General features: G+C 47.0%; 1 protein-coding gene and 1 long non-coding RNA gene across 2 annotated transcripts in view; one reads left to right on the top strand and one right to left on the bottom strand.

Annotated features, from left to right (window-relative positions):
- Positions 1-26,153, bottom strand: part of LOC306815489 — an 89,508-nt gene that overhangs the window by 23,601 nt on the left and 39,754 nt on the right. The window lies entirely within an intron of this gene.
- On the top strand, positions 13,222-14,001 carry LOC306815479 (olfactory receptor 14J1-like; the record flags this gene model as incomplete). The annotated part of the gene is made up of 1 exon (XM_079332034.1): positions 13,222-14,001. Exon 1 carries the CDS (start codon positions 13,237-13,239, stop codon positions 13,999-14,001), a length of 765 nt encoding a protein of 254 aa, XP_079188160.1. The 5' UTR covers positions 13,222-13,236.

The raw sequence follows: 26,153 nt of genomic DNA, 5'->3' as shown, positions 1-26,153 counted from the left end.
CCAAGCGGGTGAAGCCCCTCTGGTATGGGGGGCGATGGTCCAAATATAAGTACGGAGAGGCCTGGCAGATTGACTATATCACACTGCCTCAGACCCGCCAGGGCAAGCGCTACGTGCTGACCATGGTAGAAGCCACCACCGGATGGTTGGAAACCTACGCTGTGCCCCACGCCACTGCTCGGAACACCATCCTGGGTCTGGAAAAACAAGTCCTCTGGAGACATGGTACCCCTGAAAGAATTGAGTCAGACAATGAGACTCATTTCAAAAATAGCCTTATAAACACCTGGGCTAAAGAACATGGCATCGAGTGGGTGTACCATATTCCCTACCATGAACCAGCGGCTGGGAAAGTCGAACGGTGCAATGGTCTGCTTAAAACCACCTTAAAGGCACTTGGTGGGGGGACTTTCAAGAACTGGGAGATCAATCTACCAAAGGCCACATGGTTAGTGAATACCCGAGGTTCCACTAACCGAGCAGGCCCTGCCCAGTCAGAGCCCTTGGGAGCAGCAGATGGAGATAAGGTTCCAGTGGTACACCTGAGAGGCATGTTAGGAAAAACTGTCTGGGTGAACTCTGCTTCCAGCAAAGACAATCCTGTTCGTGGGGTGGTTTTCGCTCAAGGACCAGGTTGCACTTGGTGGGTGATGCAAAAGGATGGAGAGACCCGATGCATACCCCAAGGGGACCTTGTTCTAGGGTGAACTATATATGATACTGTGCCTGTAACTACATGTATGTATATAATTTAAAGGTTTCAATATGATGTAGCATGATGGCATGGAAAAATTCGGGGTGGATAATGTTCGGGGTTGAGTGTTTTTCTGTTACTGTGTCAATTGTAAGAATTTTTCCCATTATCATGCCAATGGAGCTGGCCGGGTTACACCCAGGGTCCCTGATGGGTCCAGACAAAGGGGTGGGTGGGGACGGCCCCTGGAGGGGCCTCTGAGGCTTCCGGGAGGGCACTCGCGTTTCCGGCGAGCCGGGAGGAGGACGCCTGGGATCGTTCAGCCATGCGGCCGAGCACAGCAGAGCCAGACCCTCTGCGATCACCTGCCTTGCATCTGCCCCGTTCCAGCCTCCTGCCTCTGCGGACACAGCTGATCCCCCGGACACACACGGTGAGCGAGGAGCCGCCGCCCTCGGTGAGGGTGAGCCCGTTCCCGCCCGAGACCGGCGTGGCCACTGCTGCCCCTCCCCCCTCCCTCCTGCCTTCGTTCCCATCTGCCCTCTGGCAAATCCGGGCTCTGGACTAAGCACTGAGACAGCATGCTTGCATCTAAAGGGACTGACACCGAGTTACCTATTTCATTCTGTTAGCAATTTTAATTGTTATTGTTTTCTGTTTGTATAGTTAGATATATTAGTAAAAGAGCTGTTATTCCCACCCCCCTTATCTCTGCCTCAGAGTCCTTGATTCAAACAATCATAATACTTGGGGGAGGGGAGTGGAACCAAAGTCTCTATTCCAAAGGGAAACTTCTGCCCTTACTGGCAGACACCTGTCCTTTCAAACCAGGACAGGAGCTAAACAGTGCTCCTACCCAGTTATGTTCAACTTCCTCCTGGACTTCATGCACTTTTGTTTCAATTTGTTCCAATTGACTTATGTCCTTTTCTACTTCTTCTGTGACATTTGGGATATGTATGCAGCAATGATCAACCTTTCCTTGGAGGTATCCACAGACTCCATGTTCTTTTAATAAAAGCAAATCTATTGCCATTCTATTTTGGATTGTTATTCTTGTTGTTGCCTGCAATTGTAAATTTAGATCCTTAAATCCTTTTTTTGTAACTGCAGCTAGCCTCTCAGTTTGTCCTAATAATTTGTACAGCATCTCCTGGTTTCTATATGTAGAAATTGGTGCAAACAAGGATTCCAGTACCCATCCAAATTTAACTCCTGATGAGGGTTCATGCCATTTATCTTCATCTCCCTGTCCTAGTTCTTTTGCTACTTCATTTGTTTCTCTTTTTGCTCGTGACTGCATCTCTTTCTGCGTTAATTTAGACTGTTTCCAAAAAGGACATAATGTGGGAACCCCTAAGGTAATTTGTGTTACAGGCCCGTCTAACGGTAAATGTGTTGTCCATTGTCCATGTCCCATAATCCATACTAAATTTCCTGGACTCCTGATAGTTGTATCCTTACAGCTCAAAGTTTTACCCTTCTGGTCCTGCGGGAAAGCTCTTCCTGGAATTGTATGGTTAAGTTTTCTACACTCACAACCCCATTTTATAAGCATTCTGACTGGTGCCAAACTAATTTGATTCTCTGGAGTGTCACAGGTGAGAATTTGGGTGCAGTTCCAATTTTCTTTTGTGGCGCTCAAAGTTTTTGTAGAAGTCCTGGTTTGAGATACTTCTGTGTGAGTGGCATTTCTGCTTCCCGTCCATTGGACACACCAATTAACTTGTCCAATGTAACTATAATGTTTTAATATGCTGGGGCCCCATACCGTTTTCCAACTGTCCCACGAGGATTCCTGCCGGGACGAGTTCTGGCATATAATTTCATAATAGCTTTCATTTTTAGGTATTATTTTTTTTTTTGCTAATGTGGTATAAAACATTACCACTTAGCAGCATCTTCAGGTTTTACTTTTCCCCCTGCCGCTAATTGAATTCCCCAATCCCTAATTTGTCCTAACCTTCCATGGCTAATTAGACAATCCTTATAGGTTAATATTCTTAATGTTTCTCCAACCTTTTCCCATATTTTTTCAATTTCGATTTTATTTCATAATTTTAATTCACAACTTTTATTCTTACCTCTTTTATTAGGGGTAAATTTCCTACTGGAATCACTCCCTAAGGGATTGGTTTCCCTGCAGCTTGTGGCAGAGGTAAACATGCCGTTATTTTTGATACGTTTTTTATTTGTTCAAAATCTCGAATTAACCCTACTACTAAATTTTGTTGTTCCTGGTTTCTCTGTAATGCCAGGCTTGTATCTCTCAATCCATTTCACATATCTACCCGTGCACTGACTGGTATTACCTGCACCGAGTACCCCCTTCGGGTTTTATTTTCCTTTAAAATACCTACATTTATGTCCCCATAATCAAAGTTTTCTCTAATCCATACAATGCATGAGAATTGTCCTACCTGATCAGCTTGCATATGAGATATTGTCAATGTGGTGTTACCTCTTTGCTGCTCCATATCCCAAAATGTCACGATTCCTTCTGTAAATACTTCGTCTGTGGTGATTTGTCTCCAGGTTACCTTTACTTCTTTTAATCCAGCTCTCTGGTTGTCAGAAAACAGACAGGTTAAATTTATTCCCGCACCTTCTGGCACCATTACATCTGGCTCCGGAACTGTAATTTTAACAAATGCTTTTCTCACCTGCATTATACAGACTAATGTTAAAAGAACTAAGTCCTTGCCCTGAACACCAGCTTTGTTGCTGACAGAGGCTGTACTTCCCATCTTGACGGGACCTTCTTGATTCGAGTGTAGTGAATCCAGTTGTCGATCCCTTGGACTTTTACTGCCGTGTAGGTAGTCATGATCACTTGGTGAGGACCGCCCCATACTTCTTTCAAGGGTTCTGTATTCCAGTTCTTCACATATACTTGATCTCCTGGCTGGAGGTCATGGACAGGATTTTCCAAGGGCAGAGGCCGGTTCCACTGCAATGCTCCCCGCAGCGCTGTAAGGACTTTATTTAAAGACAAAATGTAACTCAACAATACTTGATCTCCTACTAAGTGAGGGTCCCCTTTGTAAGTTGCAGCATGATATGGCTTGCCATACAAAATTTCGTATGGACTTACTCTTATCTTTTCTCTGGGTTTAATCCTGATTCTTAGCAAGGCTAGAGGTAGTGCCTGAGGCCACTCTATCTTTGCTTCCTGACAAATTTTCTTAATCTGCCCTTTTAATGTCTGATTCATCCGTTCTACCTGGCCACTAGATTGTGTTCTCCAGGGTGTATGGAGATCCCAAGCTATCCCTAATACTCTGGCTACCTCTTGGACTACTCCAGCTACAAAGTGAGATCCCCTATCTGAGGACATTCCTAATGGGATCCCAAATCTAGGAATGATTTCTCGTAGTAAGGTTTTAATTACTTCCTTTGCCTGGTTAGTCCTGCACGGGAAAGCTTCCGGCCACCCTGGAAAAGTACACACATACACCAGTAAATAACGGTACCCTTGTGCTTTTGGTAGCTCTGAGAAATTTATTTGCCAATAGTCTCCTGGCTGCGGCCCTACTTGTAACTTTCTTTGTTGTATTTGCCTTCGTGTCACTGGGTTATTTTTAATACAGACAGGACACGTGGCGTTAATCCGTTTTGCCATTGTTAACATCTGGTTGGAAATCACCTCATATTTTAAAAATTGTACCAATGCGTCTGCTCCCCAATGGCACTTGTTATGTTCGATTTCTAAAATTGTTTTCATTACTTTTGTTGGCAGTACAACCTGACCTACAGCTGTGACATAGCATCCTTTTTCATTCTTCTGGGCCTGGAGAAATTGAGCAAGCTTTTCATCTTCATGTGTATACCATGGTTTCTGCTCAAGAAAAGAAGTTGCAGGGTTAATTCGCACTGGCAATAAAGCTAATTGTGTCCATACCTCTCGGGCAACCTGTTTGGCAACTCTGTCAGCCAACTGGTTTCATTGGAACGCTTTTCCCTCTTTCTTTTGATGTCCTTTTACATGCATCACTGCCACTGCCTGAGGTTTATGCACTGCTTCCAATAGTGCTAATATTTGTTCTTTGTGCTTAATTTCTGATCCTTGAGAATTCAACAGTCTTCTTTCTTTCCATAGTGCTCCATGTACATGTATTACTCCAAAGGCGTATTTTGAATCAGTCCAAATGTTTACTCTTTTCCCTTGACTCAATTCTAAGGCTCTCACCAGAGCATGTATCTCGGCTTTCTGGGCTGAAGTTCCCGGGGTTAAAGCTCGAGCTTCTATTATTTGTGTCAAAGTCACTACTGCGTATCCCGCATACCTGGTTCCGTTTTCCACAAAGCTGGATCCATCTGTAAACAGTTCCCATTCCGGATTCTCCAAAGGCTCGTCTTTCAGGTCCTTCCGGCTGGCATACACCTGTTCAATGATTTCTACGCAGTCATGTGTCAATTCGCCTCCTTCTTCCTGGCTGCTGCTCCTAAGAAATTCTGCTGGGTTGAGATGATTAGTTATTTTTAATTCAATGTCATCTTGTTCTCGGAGAAGTGCCTGGTATTGTAACATGCGGCTTGACGAGAGCCAATGCCCCACTTTTTGTTCCAAAACCGCAATGACCATGTGGGGAACAAATACTTCCATCCTTTTTCCCAGAGTCAATTTTCTGGTTTCCCGAATTAGAAGCACTGTTGCTGCCACAGCTCTAAGACAACCAGGCCATCCGGCACTTACAGTGTCTAGCTACTTTGAGAAGTACCCCACCGGGCGCTTCCATGAGCCCAGTTTTTGGGTGAGCACCCCTATTGCCAGTCTCTGTCTCTCATTTACATATAGTTGAAAAGGTTTTGTAAGATCTGGCAATCCTAGTGCTGGGGCTTCCTTTAAGGCTTGTTTCAGACTCTGGAATGCCTTTTCTTGAGTTTGTCCCCACTGAAACACAGGGCTTTTGGCTGCCTCATACAGGGGTTTTGCTTTTAGTCCAAATTCCGGGATCCACAAGCGGCACCACCCTACCATGCCCAAAAAGGATCTTAACTCTTGTGGATTTCGTGGTGTGGGTATGGTGCAAATTGCTTGTATTCGATTAACTCCCAACTTTCGCACCTCTTGTGAAATTTCGCAGCCTAGGTAAATTACTTGGGTTCTTACCAGCTGAGCTTTTTCTTTCGATACTCGGTATCCAGCTTGTCCCAGCATATTAAGTAATCCAATAGTGAGTCTGAGGCAAACATCCTTTTCTGTGGAGGCTATAAAGATGTCATCAACATATTGTAGGAGAACATATAAGAAAGGTGATTCTTTTACCTGAGTCGTCTTCCATTCTTCTAACTCTCGAGCCAATTGATTTCCAAAAATAGTTGGTGAGTTTTTGAATCCTTGTGGTAGACGCGTCCAGGTGAGCTGCTTCTTGCGTCCCGTGTCTGGGTTCTCCCATTCAAAGGCAAAGTATTTCCTACTTTCAAGTGCCAAGGGGATACAGAAAAATGCATCTTTCAAATCAATCACTGTGAACCACTTAAACCTTTCTGACACAGCTGTCAACAATGTATACGGATTAGCTACTACTGGGTGTATATCTTTAGTGATGTTATTAATTGCTTTTAAATCTTGAACTAATTTATACTTACTATTTGGCTTTCTGACTGGAAATATCGGAGTATTGAATTCTGACTCACATTCCTGTAAAATTCCCAAGCTAAGAAATTGTTCAATCATGGGTGCTATTCCTATTCGTGCTTCCAATTTCAAAGGATATTGTCTTATCCTTACTGGGGAGGCTCCTTCCTTTAGTTCTATTACAACCGGTTGTGCTGCTTTTGATTTTCCAGGTACTCCTGTTTCCCATACCCATGGTACTACAGCTTGTTCTATTTCTTGTGGTATTTCTGCTGCTTCAACTTCTTTTACTACAATCAACTTAGCAATATTCTCCTCAGGAAATTCCAATCTTACTCTACCTTTTTCAAATATTATCTTTGCCTCTAACATTGATAATAGATCCCTCCCGAATAGCGATTCTGGGCTATTTGGCATATATAAAAATTGATGATCAAATTCTTTCCCCCCAAATTTTATATCTAATGGCCGCAAAAATGTTCGTTCCTCAACTTGTTCCGTAACCCCCACTACTTGGATAGTAGAATCACTCAAAGGTCTTAGCTTAGTGTTAACAGCTGAATATGATGCCCCCGTATCTACTCTAAATTCTAATGGTTCCCCATTTACTTCCATTATTACCTTTAAATCCTGGTCTAGTCAGCTCTGATTTTGGTAATTCCCCATCATAAGGGCTTGGGCGACACCTTGGGGATTTCCCGGGAAAGCACCTGTATTATTCATCAATCCCTGATTTCCATTCCCGCTGGCTATAATTCCTCCCCCAAAATCCATTCCTTGGTTGAGAGGGCACTCATTTTTCCAATGTCCTCTACTTTTACATAGAGCACATTGATCTATCCCTAGCTGCATTCTCCCTCTTCCCATATTCAATTGACCCATAAGTCCTCCTGCACCCATTGGCATTCCCCCCTTTGCCATTCCTCTTCTCCCTCCCCGTCCCCGTCCACGACTCCCCCCTCTCATATTATTTCCAGCCGCTTGCTGTAACACCGCCAACATAGTAGCCTGTTGTTTCCTGGCCGTTTCTTTTTCCCTATTATTATATACCTTCCACGCAACTTCCAACAGTTTATCTAAATTCCGAGTATCCTCTCCCTCCAATTTCTGTAATTTCTTTTTAATATCTTCCTGAGACTGCCCCATAAAGATTAATGCTAGCTGTAATTTCCCGATTCCCCTTCAACTTCTAAATTAGTGTATCTACGAGCTGTCTCCTTAAGCCGCTCTAAAAAGGTTGACGGAGACTCATTCTTTTCCTGCCTGACCGAATACAACTTAGACCAATTCAAAGTTTTTGGTATTCCATTCCGTATTCCTTCTGTTAACAAATCCTGATAAGCTTTAAGTCTCCGAGACCCGCCCGTCGAGTTGGGATCCCACTCCGGATCTTCCCTAGGTACCAAATCATTTACTGTACCATCCACAAGCCGCAACCTAATCATTTCTCGTGCTTTCTCTGTCATAGCTTTAAACACCATTTCCTTTTCAGTAGAATCCATTATTGTGTCTAACAAAACTTGTAAATCATTCCAATCTGGGTTCTGAGTCTTAATTACCATTTTTACCACCCGCGCAGTTTGTTCAGGATCCTCCCGATACGCCCCCGCTGATTGTTTCCAAATTAGTAAATCATTCGGAGAGAAGGGAACTTTCACTATGACCCGTTCCCCCTGCGGCCCGACAGCTTCACGGAGCGGAACCATTAAATGAGCACCTTCTTCCTTTTTCTTCCTTTCCACCTCCCACTGCCCTCTCCGAGTTCTTTCACATAAGGGGGTCCGTGGTATATCAGTGGTTTCTATTTTTGCTTCTCGATCCCCCCTTTCTACCTCTGGCATACTTTTTCCACGTTCCTCCACCGGAGGGGCACTAGGGGCTATCAGCAAAGAAACATCCTCCTCAGGTTCCGAAAACCTAACCGAGCATTCCTTCTCTTTCTGCCAACCCTTACATCCGTCACAATTCTGCTTTAATGTTTTCAAAACCATGATCCCACACTCCTTTTGCCACTCTAGTTTATCTTTCAAATAATAAAAGAGGTCTAGATACGGTATTTCATCCCATTTTTCATTACTTTGCAGAAAATGCATCAAAGGTGTAATAATGTCAGGATTCAGTGTACCGTTCCTAGGCCATTGCATACCATCGGGCTCATATAAAGGCCATACATGATTACAGAAATCAATTTCCTTTTACTTAGTTCTTGACCCAAATTCCCCACATTCCAATGTTGTAATAAACAGCCCAAAGGCGAATCGTCCGGGATTTCTATCCCAGAACTTGCTATAGTTCTAAACGTTTTTAAAGACATCATTTCACTTCTTTTTTTTTTTTTTTTTTTTTTTTTTTTTTTTTTTTTTTTTACAATACACACCACACAACACTCACACCCTTTACACAAACCTTGCCACACTACACACCACACACAACACTCACACTCTTTTCCACCAATCCACTAATCTTGCCTTTCTCGTCGCCGCGAGTGGCAAGTGCTGAACCTGCGCAGTCACTGCCGCGTCTGACAGTCAGCGCCTAGGCTTTTCCACAACCTTAAAGACGTCTGTGACCCCCGTGCGGAATCGCCGTTCTGACTTAATCAGCAGGCCCCCCTTCCCCTTGATAAAAAGAATAAAGCACCTTCGGGCTTACCTCCAGGTCGTCCGTCAGGCGCGGGGTCGGGCACGGGTTGATGTTCTCCCCAGAAATCACCTGGTGCCGGCGTGGAGTGGATCAGCCCACGAACCGCCCCAGCCACCTCTGGTGTCCCATCTGGGTCGCCAGAAAACTGTTGCCCGATGCCCCAAACAGAACACAAACTAACAGAGTTAGTTTACGTGGTGCTTTATTCAGGGCCCGGGGAACCTGCGGACTAGTGTCCAAAGTCAGGATCTCACAGTTCCCTTTTTCCATCAGGTTTTTATACCTTTTTACAAAGTGGTCTACGTGCAGAAATACACATTCTTCAAAACAATACAGATACATACATCTTGCAGGTATCATTCCTAAAAGTTATAAATTCTGCATGCTTGTCTACTCAGAACTATAGGCTACCCCCCTTAATCCCCCTTGTATGTTTGCCCATCACCAGATCCCTTTAATTATTATTATTATACTTTAGCCTTATCTTGAAAGTTTCTAGATGTCCTATATGCTCTACTAAATCCTTTGATTATTGTTTTCACAGTTCTAAATTTTCTATATGCTCTACTAATTCTTTTCACTATTGTTTCACAAGGTAGGTTCTCAGGGCCTGTCCGAAAACTGCAGTTTTCTAAGCCTTAGCATGACTACTACTATATCTACATTAGTCCTTTTTCTCATTATTTTGGTATCACATTGGCAGTGTCATTTTTCCAGGCAGGCTCATGATACAGCTGTGAGGGAAGGCATCAGCAGCTGAATCAGGCCCAGGGAGGAGCAGCAGCAGCAGCACATTGAGGAGACCCTCATCTGCAAAGAGCCCCTCACCCACTTTGCTCCCCCATGGCAGCACAAGGTGATTCCACTGCAGGTGCAGGGCTGCAGCAGACTGGAGACTCCTTCAGGCAGGGCTTGCTGCAATCTCGTTCTTGCAGCTGTGCTGGGAGGATGTTGGCTGCAGCAGGGGTGTCCATGCCCAGGAATGCTGCTCGGCTCAGGGAGGCAGAGTGTGCACAAAAGCTGCATTCAAAGCACTGATTGTGAGCCCCTTGAGCCACTGGCAAGTGCAGCAGCTCTTCCTCATTCTGTGCAAGTGAGAGCCCAGCCCTGGAGCCTGTCCCTGGGAACAGGGAAACAGTTGGGGACAAGGAAATAGATGTGAAGGTTTAAGGCCTCTTCCTTTGTTTAGATTATGTCAAATGCCACAAATACCAAGGACCTAACAGACATCCTGTTCCAAGTATGGCAGGAAAGGTTTAGAGATAAGGTTTATAGATAAGAAAGCCATAAAACATGGTCATAGTGCAATTCCTATAGGTTGCATGCAAATATTAGGAAATTAGTATTTTGTAGTAGATTGGTTAATGGAAATTAGAATATTCAACATAGAAGAATACTTATTGTATTGTAAACGGGAAATCGCTCTCTTATCCTCTCTCTTATTCTCTCTATGCTCTATTCTCTCTACTCTCTTATTCTCTCTTACACTCACTCCCTCATATACCCATGCCCTTACAATAAACTACAAACTTCATGACCAGAATATAGCGAGCTCCTGAGTCTGTCCTAATGACCGTCCACCCGACTTTAACCCCCACAGATAACACTCTGAGGATGGTTCTGAATTTTCAGGGACAGTGAAAATGAGAATCATTTTGAGGCTGCTGTTGCAGTGTTGGAAATGCAATTTTGGCCAATTTTCACCTGACACACACTGATCATATTGGCCCACTAAATACTGGGGGCAGCGAATCAAGAATGCAAAGCTTCTTTGAGGAGGTAGGAGAGATGAGACTTGAAGAAATAATTTTGCTGATGCAGGAAAAGGGATCAGACCCACTGGTCCCTTGGCTCATGCTCAGTTCTGCCAAATCAAGCATGATCAGTTTTAACCACTCTGTTGAAGAGTATTTCAGAAGAACGTGCCCCATGTTATTTCCATTAAGTAAATTTTGAATTGTCAGGAAATGCCAAGATCAGAAATATTTTGAGGCAAATCCTGTTTATGTTGTGTTTCAGTGTCTCTGCAATAAAGAAAGCAGGGAATAAAGCCCTGAAGCAATGAAGCAGAGCAAAGGTGGAATGTTTGGATGGTCAGTTTGTTCCCTAATGATATCAGCCAACTGAATTCAGGAGTCATCTACTGGGGAGTGCAAAGCTTCTTTTACTTCCAACACCTGGTTGTGTCTCAGCATTTTATTTGTTGTGAAGAGAAATAAACAAAATCCCCAGACAACAAGCTGCAGCCCAGGAGTGGGAATGACAGAAATGAAGGCCTTGAAAAGTAGCTTTGGAAAGCATGAAATTCCTAGACAGTGTCAAACCCTCAGGCTTGCCCGGGCCCAGGGCTGGCTGCCCTTGGGAAGGGAAGGAAAGGGGATGGAGCTGGGGTGGGGGTTCCGTGGCCATGGAAATGTGAGAACCAGGGGCGAGCACGTCACAAAGGGGCAGCCCCGCGCTGGGGCTGGGAGGGTTGTGGGTGACATGGGAAGAGCCCTGAGCAATGAGGGAGGGACAGGATCTGCCTCGCCAGGTGCTGGGGCTCAGCTCTTGGCCCTTTGCATTCATCCTGGTTTGCTGAGCATCAGAGACACCTTTACTTTCCTTGTTCCTACCTGTCACCAGTGCCTCCATTGCTCTGCTCTATCTGGTACCTTGGGGAAGGTTCTCAGTCCTGTCTCTCAGTGAGACCCATTAAAAGTTCAAGAAACTTTCAAGTTTCAATTTAATTTTGAATTCTTGAGAGGATTTTTAAAAAAACCTTCTCTCAGGGACTGAATCTAATTTAAAAAAGACCAAACTCCTGAGAGGGTTATCAAAGTTGTTGTGTTGTGTCTCCTGGCACAGAGGGAGATAATGGCAAGCAGGAAAAGCTTCAAAAAGACATTTCTGATGAGAAGCTGCTCCTCTCCCAGCCCAGCAGGGCTGAGGGCACAGCCTGTAGGCACTGAGGGGACAGGAGCCAGGCACAGACACGGTAAAGACGATCAGGATTGGGAAGACATTGAGCTGAGACTTCACTTGGGGAAACATCTTCACAGCCCTGGACATGGTGAGTCTGTGGGTGCAGGGCAATGTCCCCTGTGCTCCTGGAGGGATCTCCTGGAGACAGCACAGCCCACAGCCTGGGGATGTGTCAGGGGTACTCTCCCAGATACTCTGAGGAAGAGGAGGAGGAGGATGTGCTGCAGAGCAGAGCTACCCTGGGCACTGTCAGAGGCACAAGGCAGGATGGCTCCTGCTGCCAGGGATGGCTGCAGGGGTGAAGCTGGGGCTGCAGACAGGGCTGCCCAGGGCTGTCCTGCAGAGCAGCTCCTGCAGCCCTCAGGGCTCTTGGCCAGCTCAGGGTATGTGCCACCTGCCAGGACCAGCTCTCAGCCTGCCTGGCAGCTTCCCATGTACTGTGGGGAGAAGTTGGAGGTGGAAGGAGCCACTCCCATCAGGGCAGATTCCTCCTGCTGTGCAGATGGTGCTGCATGGCCAGGGCTGCTCTCAGCTTTCTCCTCAAGGGAAGGGAAAGGGGCTGTCAGGTGTGTCTCTGTCACTGAGACTCCTGCACTGTCCCACTGGGCATCAGCAGATCTGCCTCACATCTCCCTCACAAAGTGCCTCCTCACCCTCCTCTAGTTACAGACAGCAGCAGCACCTTGGCTTGCAGCATCTCAGTTTGTCTGAGCTGCCCTTAAGTCCCTGCTGGCATAGCCCTGGATAGCCTTCTAAGTTCAGCTGCACAGGGAAAGAAAGAAGGGTTTAGGAAGATTGACTTTGAAACTGGAGCCTTCAAAGAATCCACTTTGTTTTTCCAGCACACTGTAATTTTGATCACTGTGAAATAGTGGGGGGTGTAATGAGCACAGGGCACCTGTGTGGGACCAGCAGGTCAGACTGCAATGGGGCACAGGTGCCCTGTTTTCCCTCTAGACACCCCAGTGTTCAGGCTGAGAGCAATGCTGAAGAAGAGGCAGTAACTCAGCAGTGCAAAATGGATATTAAAAAAAAAAAAAAAAAAAAAAATTACTGAAGTTCCTCCACAGGAAGAGAAGTAGTTTTGAGATAATTTGTAATATAATTGCACAGGATTGACTCAAGCAAATATTTTCCAGCTTGTCAATGTCTTCTCTCAGTGGTCCACCATGCCCATATGGCAGAAATATCCAACAGCAGCTCCATCAGACACTTCCTCCTGCTGGCACTGGCAGACACGTGGCAGCTGCAGCTCCTGCACTTCTGCCTCTTCCTGGGCATCTCCCTGGCTGCCCTCCTGGCCAACGGCCTCATCATCAGCGCCGTAGCCTGCGACCACCACCTGCACACCCCCATGTTCTTCCTCCTGCTCAACCTGGCCCTCACTGACCTGGGCTGCCTCTGCACCATTGTGCCCAAAGCCATGCACAATTCCCTCTGGGACACCAGGAACATCTCCTATGAAGGATGTGCTGCTCAGGTCTTTTTCTTTGTGTTTTTCCTTTCAGCAGAGTATTCTCTCCTGATCATCATGAGCTACGACCGTTACGTGTCCATCTGCAAACCCCTGCACTACGGGACCCTCCTGGGCAGCAGAGCTTGTGCCCACATGACAGCAGCTGCCTGGGCCAGTGGCTTTCTCAATGCTCTGCTGCACACAGCCGATACATTTTCCCTGCCCCTGTGCCATGGCAATGTCCTGGACCAGTTCTTCTGTGAAATCCCACACATCCTCAAGCTCTCCTGTGCACACTCCCACTTCAGGGAACTTGGGCTTCTTGCTGTTAGTGCCTGTTTGGTAATTGGTTGTTTTGTGTTCATTGTTTTCTCCTATGTGCAGATCTTCAGGGCTGTGCTGAGGATCCCCTCTGTGCAGGGACGGCACAAAGCCTTTTCCACCTGCCTCCCTCACCTGGCTGTGGTCTCCCTCTTTGTCAGCACTGCAGCATTTTCCTACCTGAAGCCCCCCTCCATCTCCTCCCCATCCCTGGATCTTGTACTGTCATTTCTGTACTCAGTGGTGCCTCCAGCCCTGAACCCCCTCATCTATAGCCTGAAAAACCAGGAACTCAAGGATGGCTTGAGGAAAATCATCATGAATGCCTCTCAGAAAAAATAAACTCTCATTCTCCTGTATCACTTTTATAATATTACTCATTAATCCCCACTCTATATCCTGTGGTTTTGTTTGTTTGTTTTGTTTTTTTGCTGGCACAGGTATGACACATTTAATAATTTTTTTCACAAGAAAATCTTTATCTTTACCATTTTTGATTCAGTATTTGCATTCCTAATGTGAACCATAGACTATATTATCATGGAATTGTACTACATATGTGCTTACACAAAATAAAGAACTTGGTATTTCTGTGTTTGCCTGACATCTTTCCTCCTTGGCTTCTCTGGAGCTGCAGGGTTGGTGCCTCTGTGCAGAGCTGGGGTGAAAAGGAGACCCCAGTGCTCCTCACTGCCAGGGACCCCCAGGGCTTCTGCTCCGTAACCTCCCCTTCCTTCACTTCCACACTCCCCTTCATAGCCCATGTGTTGGTTTAAGGCCTCAGGGCTCTTTTAGCTCAGTCCCAGTCCTGCTGTGTGACTGTGCAGGCACTGCAGGCAGGGACAGGCCATGGACACTGCTGGGACAGAGCTGGGCTCTGCAACAGCATTTCCATCATGCAAGGGCATCTCCCCAGTGCAGGGCATGAAAGCTTCAATCTCCTTCCCAGTTTGCTCTCAAGGATGTTTTCAACACAGAGACCTGGAGAGGAGAACAGCAGTGACAGCCAAAGTGTGGCAGTGTTCAGGGTGGGGCTGTCCCAGCAGTGTCCTTGCAAAGCCAGAGCTGCTTCCAGCAGTGCATCTCACCCCAGGTCACAGAGGTTGTTCTTTCCTGCCTGGAGGGACATCAAGTGACTGGGTCAGGAGTCTGTGTTTGCAGTGCAAGGACATTCCACAGCCCTGAACATCCTGTGTGTATATGAGGGGACATAAACTCAGCGAGCACAAACACCTTCAGCTGTTTCTGGATTTTCCAGAGTCTGACATCCCCTGGGAACCCCTGGATGCAGGGCTGGGATGAGCTCCTGTGCCCAGAGCTCCCTGTGTCCATCCCTCTGGCCCTGGGACACCTTGGGCAGGGCAGGGCAGGGTGACACCCACAGGGCTGAGGTCCCTACCAGGCTCTGGCAGTGGAAGCAGAGCCCAGTGAGCCCCTGTCCATGCTGCAATGAACTGTCTGTGTGTGTGACAGGGAAGGACTCGTGTCCCTGGACACCCCTGGGACTGTGAGCAGGGCATGAGCTCAGGGGTGGGCACCTGACAGAGCCCTGACATTTCTGGGGGTGCCAATAAGAGCAGAGTTGGGCAAGGTGGCTATGGTTAAACCCCTCTGGGCATCCAGTGACAACAGAGTGTCTCTGTCACTGTCCCTCCTTACACAGAAAACAGGAGAAAATAAGGTGAACAGTTGTGGGTCACTATAATGAGAGATTAATGTCAGGGGGACTACAAAGCAAGGGCCAAATGCAGAAGCAAGGAAAACCATGGAGAGACAAGAATTCAACACGTCATAGTTGTGTTAGAAGACAAGTGTATTAATACAAAATATCCAGAGGCCCTCTTATGCGCCTCATGTCCCTGCTGATCAGGACATCCCATGGATTGGAGGATCCCTTGGGTCAGTCCATCCCAGCTGTCTCATCCCTTTGTCCCAAGAACATTTGCCCCCCCCCCCCCCCCCCCCCTCCATCCCAGGCAATTGGTTTAGGGGTTGCAGAGATGCCTCATGTGGGGCCAGCCCTGCTCAGGAGGAGCCAAAGCCTTGGGCTGGGACCAAACCCACTCTAGCTCCAACAGCCAAGCACAGCAGGACAGGGGCTACTCTGGGCAAAGGGAACTCCATCCCAGCCACACACAGGCCAAGGGGGTTCAAGGGGCTCTTCCTACCTTTGTTATTCCACAATTCAATGAATCTATTCCTTGGAGAGCTCTTTGAAGACAGAATTGACAGACAGGCAGAGTAGAGCTATAAAATGCACCAGTACAAACAATGGAGCTCCTGTGAGGAATGAACCCTCCCAGGGCAGGGCTGTGGCAGGAGAAGCACCCAGGAGGAGGAGGATGAGCTCAGTGCATGTGTGTGTGTCCCAAGGCACAGAGGGTGACTGTGGGCAGAGGTCAGGGCAGGGCTGGCAGTGGCAGGGCAGATCCAGGGGCAGTGAGATGGGAGTGTGCAGCCTGCAGGGACACAGCAGCAGCTGTGGGACCGCACAGGACAAGCTGTGCTGGACATGGCCAAGGGCCCTGGCAGGGCTGGCAGTGCCCAGGAAAAGCCAAGTCTTGGTGCCCTGGGGCGCAGCAGGGTCTGTGCCACCAAGGGCTCCAAGGAGACACCTTGTCCTGAGTAAGGCTGGGCACTGTTACCCTTTTTCCTGCCCTCAGCATCCCCCCACATCCCAGTGGCCTCAGGGATCTGCTGGGACCAGTCCCTGGGGAGCCTCAGTCAGGAATGGCTCTGGGGGCCTCCTTCATGATCCCAGAAACTGCAGGTTTTTCAGAGAACTTTGGGTATTGCTTTTGCTCTGAGAGCTTTGTGCAACCAGGGCCACCAATTATCTCCTCCAATGAGTTCAGGAAGAACTTCTGTTGGTGATGAACCTCAGTGGGAATGACACTGAAACTGTATGAAAAACAGAAACTCCCCAACATCTACTCAGTGCTGGAGAATTTAGGCATTACTTTATTCTGGCCAGGATGTTATTGTGGCCAGCATGTGCAATAGAAATAATTTCACCCACTCGTACCTGTTTTGTGCAGTGAAAATCATTCCACCACACATGTTTTTTTACTAGGCTTTTCACATATTTATACAGACAAAACCCAAAGAAATTTATGTTACATTGAAGAAATTAATTGATCTAAATTCTTAGTATTTGATCTCCTGTTGGTTATTGATCCCTTTGCTTTTGATGTGAATTAGGCCCTCATTCTTTGATTGTCTTACCAATCTTTTCCCAGACCAGGTGTCTCCAACCACACTGCAGGTGATGTTTGTCAGTGCTTGTTTACCTCCTGTGTATCTTCTGGTTACTCCCAGTCTGTAGATGTTGAACTCATCAGGCCTCACCCAGCCTTGGTGAACAGAGTCTTTTGAAGAGAAGCTTCAACTGCCCATCTCCTGGGCAAAGGCAAACAAACCCCTGACTGAAGTTATATTTAAAAACCCTAAAAGTTATATCATTTGCAACAATTCCATTAGGTTCAGTGTCACAATGCTCTCCTTGGATCCATGGGGCCCCACAGTACCACAACTGTCCCTTGATTCCAAGAAGCCCTGAAGTGTCACAAAAGTCTCTACAATTACATGAGTCCCTGCAGTGTGACAGTGCCCCCTTGGTTCCATGTGTCCCACACTGTTACATGACTCCTTAGTACCATGCGGTCCTGTAGTGTCACAATGGTCTCCTTGGTTCCATGGTGCCACAGTTGCCACAATTTCCATGGTACCACAACTGTTCCTTGATCCCACGAGGCCCCACAGTGTCACAATGGCCCCTTGATGCCATGACACTGTGTAATGTCACATTTGTCTCCATGATTTCATACTGCCCTGCAGTGTCACAATGCACCATTGGTCAATGAGGCTCCAGTGTCACCATGGCCACTTGGTTCCATGGACCCTCACTGTGTCACTGTGGTTCCCTTGGTCCACAAGGCTCTGAAGTTCCACAATGGCTCTTTGGTTCCATGAGGTTTGGTACAGTCACAATTCACTCCTTGCTTCCACAAGGCCCTGCTGTGTCACAGTGTCCACGATTCCATGAGTTTCCATGGAGCCACCACAGTGTCCTTGGATCTGCAGTATTGCAATGATCTCCTTGGTACCATCCTGCCCCAATGTCTCAGTGGCTTTTTGGTTCCAAGAGTTTCCACAGTGCCACAAGGGTCTCCTTGGTGCCATGAGGATACAGAAATTCCACATAAATATTGAGCAATGCCTGATTAACACACCCAAGAACATCTGTCTTCATTTAAATTAGGGGTTAAAGGTGAGAATGGCACCAGCAGCTTTCATCTGTAACAGAGACACAGGGAAAAGACAGGGACAGAGACTTCACCTGAAAGACTCAGTGAATTCACAGAATCACAGAATCATGAGGTTGGAAGAGAACTTCAAGATCAAGTCCAACTCCTGCCTAACACCTCCATATGGCACCAATTGCCATACCTAGTCTTATTTTAAACATATAGGGATGGTGTCTCCACCAACCCCTGGAGAGATCATTCCAGAATTTTACTACATTTCCTGTAAAAAATATTTTTCATAATATCCAACCTATATTTCCTCTGCTGAAGCTTAAGACTGCATCCTCTCATTCTGTTGCTGCCTGGTGAAAGAGACAAACCTCCACCTGACTAAAACCACGGTTCAGGAAATTGTAGAGAGAGATAAGGTAATCTCTGAATCTACTTCTCTCCAGGATAAAAAACCCCAGCTCCCAGGTACTCCTCACAAGACTTGTGTTCCCCACCCCTCACCAGCCTTGTTGCCCTTGTCTGGACACGCTCCAGCCCCTACATGTCCTTCTTGAATGGGGGGCACAGAACTGGACACAGCACTCGAGTTGCTGCCCAACCAGTGCCCAGCACAGGGGAAAAATCACTGCCCTGGTCCTGCTGACCACACCATTTCAGATCCAGGCCAGGAGCCATTGGCCTCTTGTCCCCCTGGGCACACTGCTGGCTCATGTCCAGCCTGCTGTCCATCAGTGCCCCCAGGTCCCTTTCTGCCTGGCAATTGTACAGCCACTCTGTCCCCAGCCTGTAGCACTGCAGGGGTTGTTGTGGCCAAAGTGCAGGACCCAGCTTTTGTTAAACCTCAAATTGATGGACTTAATCCCTGGATCCAGCCTGTCCAGGTCCCTCTGCAGACCCTCCTACCCTCCAGAACATTCACACCAAGCTTGGAGTCATCTGCACATTTCCTGATGGTGCACTCAATGCCCTCATCCAGATCATCAGTGCAGATATTGAAATCCACACTGGCTGGCTCTGATCCCTCAGCCATCCTGTAGGTGCCCTGGGATGGCACTCAAGGTGATCTGTTCCATCACCTTGCTGGGCACTGAGATCAGGCTGACAGGCCTGGAGTTCCCCAGATCCTCCTTCCAGCCCTTCTTGGGGATGGGCTCACATTGGCACCTCCAGTCCTCTGGGACCTCCCTGGTGAGCCAGGACTTATGATAAATGATGGAGAGCAGCTTGGGGAGCTCATCCAGAAAATCTCGCATTCCCCTAGGAATCCCCCTAGATTTCTCATTCCCGTCTGCAGAGACACCTGTGAGCATCTGAGTGGCTCAGCAGGTCCCCAGCTGCTTCCTCCTGGATTACAGGGGTCTGTTTTGCTCTCTGTTCACATCTGCTCCTTTAGGAGAACACTTCTCCTGAGGACAACCTGTCTTATTTTTGAAAACTGAGGAAAAATAGGGGTTAAGTTTCTCAGACTTTTCCTCATCTTTGGTAATCATATTCCCTCCAGTAAGGAATGGAAATTCTCCTTGACCATCCTTTTCCTATTAATATATTGATACAATATTTTTTGTTATCCTTCACAGAAGTGGCCTGGTTAAGTCCTAATTGAGGTTTCAGCTCTCTAATTATATCTTTGCATGACCTAACAAAATCCTTAAACACTTCCTTAGTTGCCTGCCTCTCAGTCCAAAGGTGATGAAGCTTCTTTTCTCCCTGAGTCCCTGGAAAAAGCTCCATGCCCAGCCAGACCAGTTATTTTCATTGCTAGCTGACTTTTGGCACATGGGACAGGCTGTTTCTGCTCCTTCAAGATTTCTTTCTTGAAGTGTCTCCATCTTTCCTGCAATAGTTGGTTTTTAAAGACTGTTTCCTTTAAAAAATCAGCACCTGATTATCTAAATCTGCATCTTGAATAGTCCAAAGACTACCCTCCATAATTCCAGAATAGAAGTTTTGTTGATGCCCCTCCTTCTTTCACAGAATGTTGAAAAACTTAATTATTTCATGATATCTGTAGCCCAAATAGCCTCTGATCACCACATCTCCCACCAGCACTTCTCTGTTTGTGACAGCACTTCTCTGTTTGTGAACAGAAGGACACAGAGATTTCTTCGGGAGTGGGAAGAGAAGGAAACCTCCCTAAGGTGCAGCCTGGAAGGTTCAGTCTGGAGCTGAGGAAACAGCCAAGTCCCTGCCAGGGCAGAATGTTGGTGGCCCAGGTGTCCCAGCTGAGGCCGGGCCATGCCATGGCTCTGTGTGCCAGGAGCCGGCAGCGCTGGGTGCAGGGAGCCCAGGGAGGGCACAGCAATGCTGGGCTGAGAAATGCTGGGGGGACAGAGAGATGGGCGTGTGCAGCCTCCAGGGCAGAGGAGCAGCACGCACAGGGGCACAGGCTGCAGGAGAGATGGCCAAGGGCTGGGCAGGGCTGGCAGGGCCAGAGGCACCCAGGCCTTTGTGCCCTGGGCTGGGCAGGGCCTCTGAGCCCCACAGGAGGAACTTTCCCTGGAGGGGCTGCACTTTGCTGCTGCCTCGGCCCTCCCTGACCAGGCGGGCAGGGCTTGCAGGGTGATGCCATTTGTCCTTGCTGCCCCTCCCATCCCAGTGCCTCAGGAACAGCCCCGAGCCACCTGTGAGGGACAGGCCCTGCTGGGCCAGGTCTGGGCTCAGCCCTTGGCCTTTCTGCTGCCTCCAACCAGCCCAGGCCTTGCTCAGCATTGCAGTTCCTGCCCACAGCCTTGGGCTCCTGCAATCCTGCCCTCAAGGATCTGCTCTCACCAGTCCCTGGGGAGCCTTTGGCAGTCCCTGCCCTCAGTGGGGCCACTGATGTTCCAAAGGGACTTGGAGTTTTGCTTCTGACTCCTTGAGCAGCTTCTTCAACCTTCTCTCAGTGCCTGGGGCTCATGGACTTAGCTCCAAATCTGTCCTGTTATAAATATGATTCCTGCTAATTAAATTGTAATTATATTAGCAAAATTGTTGTTTTGTATGAATAGAAAAATTGTACTTAATTCTTCCAATGCATAAAATATAAAGGAAGATTAAACAAAGCAGATGGTATCATTCTCCAGATGTCCAGTGGGAGTGGAGATAATAAGAGTATAGGTCTAAAACAGCATCTAGAAATAAAACTTTTGACCTTGAATTGAGCCAAATTGGGATAATTCCAAGCATTAGACACTTGGCTTGTTATGGGAACATAGGCTTAATTATATAACTCTAAGCTCAGTGCACCTGCGCTACCTGAGAGGCCACCCTGAGGAAGACCCAGAGTCTTCACCAGAAACAAGATCCCTGAAAGGAGGAGAGACCCCCCGACCGTTGTTGAAGCATGAGCAACACAACATAGTGACGGAGATTTTAGGAATAGGATCTAGGAGAAAATTTCCAGAACATTCTGTATTAATATGCATTAGTAAACTATGTAAATGAAATTTTAGCTTGCTTCAGTTGGCATGGTGTGAGAGGAAGGGCCCTCCCCATACCTCTGGTTGGTTTTGCTTATGCTGTATTTGAACCCAACCTCAATTACACTAAAATACTCACTGCCAAATTTTGCAATTATTTAAATATACATAACAAATATACTTTGATTGTATTTGTTTATATACAAATACTGCTATTATTAATAAATTACTGCTAAATTTATATTTGTTTTTTGATTAATTGTACAATCAAAGACTCCATTCATAACAATTTTGGGGATCATTAAAATACAGAAAGATTCCAGGAGCTCTTTGTATTTCTTCAATTGTCTTCAAGACTCCAGGGCTTGTGTACATGCTCTGAGACATTTTGGAGTTTTCCTAAGAAGGAAGATTTGAAAGTGCATCATGACTTTACTCAAGGGAATGTTTTTCAATTTTTCTGTTCAGAGGCGAAGTGATAGAAGCATTTCCCAAGTGACCTTGATGCAGAATGTCTCCTTAGGAGGTCTGGGCACATTGAAGAATGAGCCCCTTTGCAGGCTGACCCTGTTTGGACAACTTGCCCCTTACCCCCATCATCACCATATCATGATGTCTCCCACCTGGTGCTGACAACCCAAAATATTAAAAACCTCATTATTTCTCTTTGTAATAAAAATGTTATTTAATTTTAAAATTAAAATTGATTTTCCTTATTTGTAATATTGTTATTCTATATTTTTAGATCAAATTTTTATATTTGTAATAAAAATATATTATTAGCAACCAAAAAAATTATTGGTCATTGCTTTTATGTAATACAATTCCCTTCATTAATTAAGCTCTCTTGATAATTTATTTCTCCCTTTTTAGGAGAATTCATAATGTTTTAGTTATTTTTTTAATCTTTTTTATATCTTTTTTTTCAGACAGGTTCAGGGTGGGAACTTCGGGGTCCAGGGAGACATTTCTGGGGCACATTTGGGGCAGTTTTGGGTCTGGGGGAAGAATTTTGAGGGACAGGAGGACACTTGGGGGCATTGAGTGGGCACTAAAAAAGAACTTAGGGATCCTGAGGGAAAGTCTGTGCTTTGAAGTGGCTCATGGGGGTCTGTAAGGGGGTTCTCCGTGGCGCAGGGGATGATGGGAGTTGTAGGAGTAGGTATAATACAGTTTAATGGGGCCGCAGAGCATCATGGTTATTCCAGGCGCAGCTGCAATGTCTCTCGGTGAAACATGGGGCATGATGGGAGATGAAGTCATTGCTTGAATAGCACTCTATGGCACCACAAAGCATGATGGGAGCTGTAGTCCCGGAAGTGATTCTAGTGGAGTGTTTACGAGCTCTGGGAGGGCACTTGGGGGACACTTTTGCCTCTGAACAGCAACTTCAGGTTCTCAGGGAGGAATGTTTACAGTTCGGGAGCACTTGGGGGGAGCTTGGAGAGCTCTAACCAGGCACTTTAGGGCACGGGGCACAGCAGGAGTTTTAGGCACGGGACTGTGTTATAAGGTGCTCTGAGCACACGGGGGATAGCAGCAGATGAATTCCCAGAAGTGGCTGTAATGGGCATCTGTGGGGTTGAGAGCATTCAGGGGATTCTGGGATGTTTTTGGGGGTACGCAAATGGGCACTGAGGGGACACTTAGGGATCCTTGGAGTTTCTGGAGGACATCTATTAGACATATGGGGGGGATACCGGGGTTCTGTGGAGCGTGAGGCATGATGGGTATTGTAGTCCCGGCTCCAATGGGGCTCTATGGGGCTGCAAGGCATGCTGGGAGTTACAGGCACAAAGGAAAAATGGCGCAGACTCCAGGCACCACCCCTGAGGCCCCGGTCCCCCACCTGAACCTCCTGGGTGGCACCTTGGGCTGACACATACCTCAGGAGGGTGTCTGTTTTCACAGGGGAAAATAAGGTGTTTTAGATTGCTTCAAAAGTAAAACAAAGGGGAGAAAACCCTGTTTGCTGGTGTGGAGGCAGTTCTCCAAGCACAGCAGGTCCCAGGTGAGTCAGGACAGACAGGATGGGGTTGGGGAATGTGGAGCAAGGTTGCCCACATGGGCTCAGACCTCAAGGCACAGCTTCTCTGAGCAGGCCAGACCTCCTGAGGAGAAACTCTGGATCAATATCAATCACAGAATGCTGCAATCACCTCTGCTTAAAGAGAACAGTAATAAAATCCATCATTTAAAATAGGAATGGATATTTTTAAGAAACACTTTGAAGTGTTTTTCCATAACTATTATAGGAAATATTCCTAATGAACTACACCAGACCAGAGGGAAATCAAGGCAGAGCCATGGTTTCTTAGGAAACCTCTCAAGAACTCCAAGTGAGAATCAAACTCCAAAGTCCCTTAAAGTTTTAATGGGTCCCAGTGAGGGACACAACTGGGAAAGTGTCCCCAAGCCTCAATCAGAGCAGAGAACTGGAGGCAGAGATGACAAGTGGGGACAAAGAGAAGCCAAGTCTTGGTGCCCTGGGGCACAGCAGGGTCTGTGCCACCAAGGGCTGAGAGGAGACACCTTGTCCTGAGCCACTGGGGGCTCCTGGCACAGCCCCAGCAAGGCTGGGCACTGTCACCCCTTGTGCTGCCCTCAGCAGCCTCTGCATCCCAGTGGCCTCAGGGATCTGCTGGGACCAGTCCCTGGGGAGCCTTGGTCAGGAATGGCCCTGGGGGCTCCTTCATGCTTCCAGGGACTGCAGGTTTTTCAAAGGGCTTTGGGTTTTGCTTTTGCCTTGGAGTCTCTGAGAACTTTGTGCAAACATGGCCTCCAGTTACCTTCTTTAATTAGTCTCTTGAGAGCCTTTGTCAGTAACAGCATTCAATAGAGCTCAATGCCTCTAGGTGCTTCAGTTTTCAACGGTTCTTTACTTTTTCCTTTCTACACTGACTTTCTGAGATTTGACAACACTCAGACAAAGAGGGGGTTTCAATTTTTTTTTAAGCAATCCAAAATTTTTAAAGTTCCCCACTGCATACAGGCACAAGGTGCCACCAAGGAAATTCCTCATCCCCAAGGCAGAGCCCTGAAAGCAATGTTTGACACCTTTGCACTCCTTGGTTCCCTGAGGCCTTGCAGTGTCAGAAAGGCTCCTTGGTTCCATGAGGTTCTGGGCTGTCACAGTGGAGATTTGGGTCCATGGGGCCCCACGGTCTCACAATGCTCTTTTTGGTTCCATGAGGCCTTCATCTGTCACAATGGACCCCTGGTTCCATGAGGTTCATTGGTGTCACCATGGTCTCCTTGGTTCCATGAGGCATCACAATGTCACAACACACCCTTGGTTCCATGAGGTTCCTGCAGCAGGACTTCCCCCATGGCTCAGCAGAGCTCATCTGTTCTGTCCATCAGCTGGGCCATCACTCAGGGCATCTTCCCCTTTCAGGAATTGCTGAGATAACCCAGGCTGGACATCAGTCTTGTCCTGAATTCTCTTTGGTTCCAGGCAGGTGGAATTCCCAGCTGACCATGAGCATCTTGCTCTGAGAGCAGCTGAAGGGAGATAAACCTTGAATTCCTGAGTGACACACACTTCACTTTACAAACAATAAAAGCCACACAAAATTTTTACAAAGCAGAAGTCTTCTGCATAGTCCCTGCAAATGGGCAGGGCTTCTCTCCTAGTTCTGGATGCATCTTCGTGGTTTCTTTTCTGGAAGCTGAGTGAAAGGGCTCCATGTGCACTCCCTCATCAATTTGGTGGTAAGTTACATTGACTCCTGATCTCTGCTATTTCTTCACTAGCTGTAATAAAGGTAAGTTTAATGTGCACTGTGTTTGTATCTACCTGCACTTCTTTTGTTTGTCCTGTACAGTAAGTAGTCAATTTAAAGATTCTTGTCTGTTTATGTTGAATCCATTCAGTAAATAATTCATTTTAGAATAGACCTAATCAGCCATGGTAAAGAACTTGTGCGAAAGAGCAATTTGGGCTGTAGGCCACCTGAAACAGAGTTACTGCCAGAAACCTGAGCATAGGGCAGGACTTGTCTAAGCTTTCATTCCATTTGTAACGTATTTCATTTAAGAACAAAATGAGAGAAATCCTTTCTTTTCCACATTTATTCCTTTCCTGTTTATACACTGATATCAGCAATCTCCAGTTGACATTGATCCCCAGCACCTCCTAATGCAGTCTGAATAGATATGAAAATCAAGATACTTTATGGCTGACCATCAATCACACTTTGTACTTAGCCCCACCGCCCATTTCCCTTATCCAACCCCTGACACTCAGAGCAGCCTTGTGCAAATCTGAACTTCCTCCACTCCAGTCTGTGCCTACAGCTTTCAGCTCCATGGCACCAACTCCCACCTGCTTTCCTTGGAGAATGAACTGCTCAAGACACAGAAGAATGTTCATTTATTGTGAGCAAACAAACCAAGGGAAGGCACAGCTCCATAAAAAACAAAAATCATTCCTCTACTGAATATTACATCCCCTTTCCACAGCAGACAGTCTCAGAGCAATGGAAAACACATCCTGTGCCCAGTACAGATCCCAGAATGCCCCAACCCTCCCAGCCCCGATTCTGCCCAGATTTGCTCTTTGCACACGAGCCCCACACTGAAGTCACGAGCCCCACACTGAAGTCACGAGCTGCCTCCAATGCCCAGAGGAAGGAAAAGAGAGAAAGTGGCTGAAGAGCTCTCTTGTGCACAGCTACAGCTGCACTAATGCCAATATTCTGGGCTCACGATACCTTGATCCAACACGCTCTACTGCATCTGTTTCCTTGGTAGAAATCTGGCTGGATCGCCAGGCCCAAGGAGTGCTGGGGAATGGAGCCACATCCAGGGGTGTTCCCAGGGTTCAGGATTGGGC

The sequence above is a fragment of the Erithacus rubecula genome (genome assembly GCF_903797595.1).
Source record: "Erithacus rubecula genome assembly, contig: scaffold_139_arrow_ctg1, whole genome shotgun sequence".
In the NCBI taxonomy this organism is placed as follows: domain Eukaryota; kingdom Metazoa; phylum Chordata; class Aves; order Passeriformes; family Muscicapidae; genus Erithacus; species Erithacus rubecula.
This window is presented reverse-complemented; position numbering and strand designations above follow the sequence as displayed.